The 7474-nt window shown below is 42.8% G+C and overlaps 1 protein-coding gene across 1 annotated transcript in view; it reads left to right on the plus strand.

Annotated features, from left to right (window-relative positions):
- The window catches only part of aldh16a1 (aldehyde dehydrogenase 16 family, member A1), a 12362-nt gene extending 5132 nt beyond the window's left edge, over positions 1 to 7230 (plus strand). Inside the window, exons 8-17 of the mRNA XM_017439075.3 lie at positions 26 to 184; positions 1021 to 1177; positions 2253 to 2328; positions 2517 to 2622; positions 3403 to 3536; positions 3638 to 3808; positions 5035 to 5239; positions 5336 to 5521; positions 5674 to 5799; positions 5938 to 7230. Coding sequence (XP_017294564.1) covers positions 26 to 184; positions 1021 to 1177; positions 2253 to 2328; positions 2517 to 2622; positions 3403 to 3536; positions 3638 to 3808; positions 5035 to 5239; positions 5336 to 5521; positions 5674 to 5799; positions 5938 to 6117 — 1500 coding nt within the window. The 3' untranslated portion in view covers positions 6118 to 7230. The remainder of the gene's footprint in view (positions 1 to 25; positions 185 to 1020; positions 1178 to 2252; positions 2329 to 2516; positions 2623 to 3402; positions 3537 to 3637; positions 3809 to 5034; positions 5240 to 5335; positions 5522 to 5673; positions 5800 to 5937) is intronic.
- Positions 7231 to 7474: the final 244 nt, after the last annotated feature.

A 7474-nucleotide genomic window follows, 5' to 3' on the forward strand; every position in this document is an offset into this window, starting at 1 on the left:
CCTCCCTGCCTCTCTCTGTCCTCAGCTCCACTGGCTGCTGTGCGTGCAGGAGAGCGTGGCGGACAGCATCGTGGCCCGACTCAAGCTGCGAATGGCAGGAATGAAGTGCGTTTCTCTGCGCAGTGACGCAGACAGAAGCCTGGTGGACGCTGCAGTACAGGAGGCTCAACAGCAGGGGGCAACGGTTAGCTCCGAAACGTTAAAAAACCATTTCAGCATGAATTATAACTCGTTATATAGGATGGCGTGAGCTTCTTCGCCTAACTTAGTCTTCCATGGGGTATGCATCTTTAGGGCTTTGATTTAGAACGCTAATTTAAATATGTATATACACTCTGTAACCCTAAGAACAGAAGGAAGACAAAGTTGGAGTTGTTTTTGTCAAACCTTAAACATAACATGCACAATCTGGGACTCTTAGCTACGACCACACCAGATTTTAGATCAATATTACCAAAATGACCAAGTTAGAGCCATTTTTGTGTTTTCTAAGGTTCGGTGTTTGGCTCCTAATGCGTTTCAGTTTTAGATCTACATTCACTGATAATGTCCTGAGAGTTTTAATAAAAATCCATCCACACACACACAGGCAAAAACATTATCATCCACCTTTTGCTCCTCCAGGGCAAGCAATAAAAAAAGCTTGTCAGTTATATAGTTAAATACACACATTTCCCTTTCGTGCAGCCCATTTAAGAACATTTGTTGCTCTCTCCTTTGGGCTCAGTCTCAGCTGGTTCAGGGTTGACCGTCCCTGCAAGGTTTTATCAGACTCAGTGGATTGTTTAAATCCTGTCTTTAATTCGCCGTCACATATTAGCTCCTCAAACCCTGAGCTGCTGTTTCTGGTTGAGGCTGTGAATAATACCAGTTTGACAGATATAAAACAATATTTTAGCACCGACAAGGTGATTCTCAGAGAGCTATTAGCTGGAAACTTTAGATGAGCAAAACAACAAAAAAAAAAATAATCTGACGTGTTTCCAGGTTGAGTTATTTCTTCTGTTTCCTCCTCCTCAGTTGGTTCAGTCCTGCGCCGCCTCTCCGCCTGGAGCCCTGTATCCTCCCACGGTGCTTTGTGGTGCGGCCCCCTCCTCGCCGTTTGTGGTCAGCCCCTCTCCTGGACCTCTGCTGCCTCTCATGACTTTCAGAAGCAACTCAGAAGCTGTGGCTGTGGGTAAGGAAGGAGACCAAAGTGAGGCCCCCCTTTTCATGCTGTGTTGAGGTCCTCAGGGGTGTATTAAGAACACAGCAGGCTCCCCTTTAAATGTAGGAAGCTGTGGGCGGTTTTCAGCACGAACACAACATCCATAGCGAGGTTATGGTGGTTTATTATCCTGGGGGGGCAGTGCATCAGGGTCCTGGGTGGAGTGTATCCATGATCGTTGAGAGTTTGGAGCAGGCCTTCACACTGAAGGTTTACCGTGTGTTCTCATAGGTGGTAGCGTAGCGGCGTCCATTTTCATTGTGAAAGGGACCTAAGTAAAGAGCCATTTTAGTGGAACTATAATCTGTGTTTAAACGCATAATAACTGTAATGCTCAGACCTTCCATGATTTTGCGATGTTGCGATCGCAACTATTAACGCAAAATCAAGCAAACCCCGCGGAACCGCAACTTTCCCGCAACTTTAACTCAATATTTATTGTTTCTAAAGTGATTCGCCACCGTTTCTACAGTCTAGTCTCTTCTTTGTGGGTTTGTGTAGAGTGGAATACAAAATAACCCCAAATAACTCACGGAGAAGACACGTGACGCCACTTCCTGGTAACATCAGAATGCCGGGAGCGTGCAGGAGCAGCAACCGAAGCCAAAATGTCCACTAATGCTTCACATTTGCCCACAAAGATTTCAGCAAACCAGTTTCCTCCCCAGCTGCAGCTGTTTTGCACGTCCTGCAGTGTAATCATGGAACATAAACGCATCGACAAACACTTTGTGTCTACAAAACATGTGAGGAGAGCTGCAGACGAGGGACAATCCAGAAATAGTCATGAATGTCAGTTTAGAAGCTATCAAAGTTCTCAAATAAAGCACCTTTTGAGAATGTCAATGTTTGTTGGTAATTATCTTACAAAACTAGTAAGTATTTTTGGTTTATATATTAAAAGTTATAGTTGTTTATTGATTTTATTTTTTAAAAAATCGCAACTTTTAGGAAAATGCCCCGCGAAATCAGACATTTTAGCCGCAACAATCACAAAAAATGCCCGCGACATCCTGGAGGGCCTGATTGCTGTGTTTCTGTTCAGGAAACCACAGTCCTCATGGCTACGCCGCGTCCGTCTGGACTGAAGATCTGACTCTGGCTCTGGAGACGGCAAAGAGGTGGGCATCATACTTTCCTTCACTTCAAATGACTTCTGTCTCCACTTTATGCTTCCAGTTCCAGTCACTGCTTTTTCTTTGCCCCTTGCTTGATCCGTGTGCTTATATTATAGTTGTTTTGTTTTTTTTAGTTTTCATTAACATGCAAAGCTTCACAGTAGTCTGTTATTCCTCTCTCTCCGTCGCAGTCTGTCCGTTGGATCAGTGTGGGTGAATTCCAGCTCCGTGTTGGATCCCTGTCTTCCTGTTTCTGGTCACAAAGACAGCGGCTCCTGCACTGATGGAGGACAGGAGGTGAGTTAACAACCAACCCCAATGGTGTGAACGCCGTCACAACTTTTGGTTTTCTGTACTTATTTTGCAATATAACTACTTCTTCATAGTTTCTGCTGCAGTATTTTAGCCATTCGTACTTCAAAAAGATGTCTCATTCAGGATATGGGTGCTGTGACTTTTGGTTTTTGTAGTTTTTAAACTTTTTAAACTGTTTAACTGTATTTACAGATATTTTCAATACACTATCTATTTTTGTCTTCCAATGCTACTTTTACCTTTAGCTACCATTCTGCTACTTTTAGCTTTAAGCTAACCTTCTGTTACTTTTATCTTTTAGCTGGTCTTTTGATACTTTTACCTTCTACCTAGTCATTTGATGCTTTTTAGTTAGCATTTTGCAACTTTTAGCTTTTGGCTAGTGTTTTGCTAATTCCAGCTTTTAGTTAAGTTATTCTTACTTTTAGATTTTAGCTAGCTTTTTGATACTTCTTGCTAGTTTTTTGCTTTTTTGAGCTTTTAGTTAGCTTTTTATTAATTTTAGCTTCTAGCTAGCCTTTTGCTCCAGTTAACCTTTGGCTGGCTTTTTGCTACATAGTCTATTGACACATTTAGCTAGCCTTTTGCTACTTTGATATTTTAATTAGCTTTTTATTACCTTTAGCTTCTAGCTAGCTTTTTCTATTTTGAACTTTTAGTTAGCCTTTTGTTGCTTTTAGCTAGCCTTTTGCTACTGTAAGCTGGTGTGAAACCATTATTCTTGTGCTGCCGTGTGTTTCCGTCTCCTCCGCTCCCCACCAGGGCCTGTACCAGTTTCTGCGTCCGTCCTTTTCTTCCTCTCCTTGTCTTCGCTCCTCTCCTGTTTCCATGGACTACTCAAAGTTTGGAACAGAAGCATCCCAGGCTGTCATTCCCGATTCTTCAGAGCCTTCAAGGTAGTTGTCTTATTGCTCTTTTCGGTTTAAGTTAATCAGGAAGTGACAAACGAAGATTTAAAGAGGTCGTTTTTCTTTTCTGTGTGGTTTTCCCGCCTCAGTTCTCCTCCGTCCTACCTGCAGTTTGTTGGAGGCAAAGCATGTAAATCAGTGTCAGGCTGCAGTGTGGCGGTGCAGGCACCAGGGGGCGGCGGCGTGTTGGCGTTGTGCCCCGAAGGAGGCAGGAAGGACGTCCGAAATGCCGTGGAGGCCGCCATCAAAGTCCAGCCTGGGTGAGAGCTGAGACACATGAGATTTCTAAACACAAACAGAACTCTGTGGTTACGGCTAATCACAACAATATGACCTCGGCGGACATTTATAATCAAAACAATACGTAATCTGTCCCAGAAACTGTCTTCAACAAGCTTCAGATCTAAAGAGCTCTTTCTAATGATGACACCCAGAGTGGCTTGATACATTTACACTAAAATCTAAAACTTTATAGGTAATAAAATAAAGGGTTTAAAAGGCGATGTGACACAAAGGTCACCTGACGAACAAACAGTCTGGATCTCGGTTCAAGTGAAAGTTCACGGTGTCATTTGCTAAAAATGGTTCTTCACCGGGGTTCATTTGTCAACAGCAAACACGATTTTAAAAGCCTTGACACTGTTGTCAGTTTTAGGATTATTGTTTATAATTATTTCAGGATTAGTTAATTGAATTACACAATTATTTGCAACCGCAAATCGCTTCAGCAGCAGCTAGCTGTGGCACTTCCTGTAGGAATATCAAAACATTTTCTTCTGGAATAACCGTGTAATGTCAAATCGACAGCAATGTTAATGTTTAAGTATTAGCATTTGCACAAACGGCTGTGAAAGTTTGAAGATTGAAACTGTTTTAGGATGCCAAAATCTGCTTCGCTTAGATTAGAATTTAATCCTGTCAGAATTAAACTCTCCAAACAGCTCATAGAGCTCATCTACAACAGGTAAGTTATTAATTGTTCATAGCCTTTCCATAGCACCACACTTCAAAACGTCAAAGCTATCTCTTTAAGCTGATCTGCCTAAAACATTAGCGTTTTTTGCCTTTTTTGAGCGTTTTTCTCTGAGTTGTAAGTTTTATTTCAGCTGAATGAAGATGTTTTAGAGGTTTAAAATGTGTCGGTTTTCTGTCAGGACTAGTTGAGTAAAGTTTATTGTGAAAATACAGCTCTGTAAAAATAGTCCCGGCATGCTGGCTGACTCATCAAAACACTATTATATTGTGAACGCTGACAAATCTGTTGTGCCCTTTGAATCCGTTCAAAGTTCACTGTGAGGTTGATAAGACGGGTTTTGCTGAGTCATACAGAGCATGTGAGGACAGCACATGGCTGATTATTACACTGAAGTCTAATAAACAAACAGCCACAGTTTAAAGGTTTTAACCACTGAGTAAAATGTAACAGAAACGTTGGTTTTTGCAATCGAAGCCTCCTGATAATTTGGACATGTCCTCCCTCTTCTAGCTGGATGAAGAAGAGTCCTTCTGCACGCGCTCAGTCCCTCCACGCTCTGGCTAAAGGCCTAGAAGCCAAGAGGCGGGAGATGGCGGCGGCGGTCGTCACCCAGACTGGCGTCTCGTTGGCCGAAGCTGAAGAGGAAGTGGAGCAGAGCGTTGCCAGGCTCGGCGTTTGGGCGGCTTACTGCGATAAAGTTCAGGGAGGATCACTAGTAAGGGCCTCTGTGATTCGAGAACATGAAAGTACTGCAAGGTGTCGATGACAGGATTCTGCTAACATCATCTGTCCCCACCCTCCTCTCCGTCAGCCCATGCCGCAGTCAGGCGCTGCTCTGTCCATCCCCGAAGCCCTGGGAGTCATTGGGATGGTCCTGCCTGACAGAAATCCCCTGCTCTCCATGGTAACGCTCATTGGGGCGGCCGTTGCCACCGGTAACGCGGTCGTCGTGGTCCCCAGTAAGAAGCGTCCCCTTCCGGCCTTGGCTTTTGTTCAAGTAAGCGTGATAACATCAAACCTATTAATTCTGTTCCCTGAAATCATCATAGCTTCACAGAACAAGTGAACTGAAAATCCTTGTGTTCATCTGATCATCAGTTTATATTTACAGCGCGTTTTCCCCCCCTCTTCCTCTTCGTCCTCCCTCAGGTGCTCCAGTCTTCAGACCTGCCCGCAGGTTTGGTCAACATCGTCACAGGAAGTCGAGACCAGCTGACAGTGGCTCTTGCTAATCACAGCGTCATCAAGGCCATCTGGTACTGGGGCAGCGCTGAGGTAGCGACGACAAACCGAACTCCTAAAGAATAAAACTATCAGCGAGTGGACACGAGCTCTAAATAACAGGGTTTAATCATATCTGCGCTCGATCATTTCCCTTTTTGTTTCATTCTGCTGTCTGATCTGCTGCTGTAGGGCTGTCAGTACCTCCAGCACACCTGCACCAGCCCGCTGAAAACCCTGCGGCTCTTCTGTCAGAAGGACGAGGGCGGCAAAGAAAGAGGGACAGACTGGACCCGGCCCGATCCGGCTCTGCTGGAAGACCTGTGGAGAAACGCCGTCCAGTGGAAAAGCGTTTGGATTCCTACTGCATGAGACGACGGGCCGGAAAGAAGTGACCGTGACCTGAAAGGGCAGTCGCTGTTAGACCAAATGAGTTAGATTTTATTTCACATTAGGGAGGGAACAGAATAATTTAACGGTGCATAAGATGATAGATAGCAGTGTTAACATGCGTCAAAAGTGTCAAATATTGGAGGATAGTTTTTTTTTTTTTTTAATTATTTTTATTATTCTTCTGAGCTAAAGATAGCCAGAATCTAAATCTTCATACTGTGTCAGAACAGGAAGTGCAATTCAGACAGAATCACGAGTGTCACGTCGAATATGCGGAAGTACAGTAGCCAAAATATGTTTCAGGTAAGAAAAAATAACAAATCTGGTGCTTTCTGTGTCTTCAGATTTCACCTTAGCTGTCACAGAATGGCTGTTTTGTGTGTTTTTAATAGTTTGTTAAGAGGAATTATCGAGAATGATGATCACCAACTGGATCATTCCTTTGTAGGTCAATTAAAAAAAAAAAGAATAATTCTAGCCTTAACTTCAGGGAGATATTTCACTAGTTTGGTTAAAACCCTGCTGTGTAAGTCAGTGAGTTTTCTACATCTTATTTTTGGTCGTAAACATTTTTTGCAGTAGACTGATTATTTGCAGCCTGTAATTTCAAACCTCAGCTGCCTTAAACCGGTTTTAATGCACCAGAAATCTAGAGAGGTCCATAAAAGTGAAATGTCCTCATCAGAGGGTTTAAATAGATGCAAAGGAATAACTTTTTACAGACTGTGACCTCCAAACATTGATAAGAGCAAAGGTACGCCCTTGGTACCCGCGTCAGGCCACTATAAACAGACTTGTCAGAGTTTTATCTGTTGTCAACTCAGTCCACATTTACTGCACTCTGTGTATCTTTATGACTGGGCAATAATACTGTACCATGTGCCCTGAGGGTCACTTATCATTATGAAGTGTCAACATTCCCCATGAAATTTGAAAGTCTGCGTTCACATTGTGAAATAAAGTGAAAAATTAAAATGTGCGTCATTCCTGAAACTTAACAATGTGAGTGTGTGTTTAAAAGCTATAAGTTAAAAATGGTTTTATGAATATGAGCGCCCGTTTTGTCTCGATTAAAATAATCTGTACACCTGACTTTGTTGTCCGAGTTCAAGCTTTTCTTAAACATTTGTGGTTTTAAGTCATCTTTGGACTTTTGTGTGGACAAACATTAAGTTTATTTTCAGCTTAAGTCTCTAGGTCTTTCCAAATGAATGCAGACTATAAAACATGATCAGGACAGTGTGTGTGTCTTTTGATGTGTAAATCTCCAGTTTTAAAAAAAAAAAGGGTCTTCTTGCTTCACTTCATGACTGTCTGAAGATGTTCGGCCAAAAAG

Source organism: Kryptolebias marmoratus, linkage group LG12, assembly GCF_001649575.2.
Source record: "Kryptolebias marmoratus isolate JLee-2015 linkage group LG12, ASM164957v2, whole genome shotgun sequence".
NCBI lineage: Eukaryota > Metazoa > Chordata > Actinopteri > Cyprinodontiformes > Rivulidae > Kryptolebias > Kryptolebias marmoratus.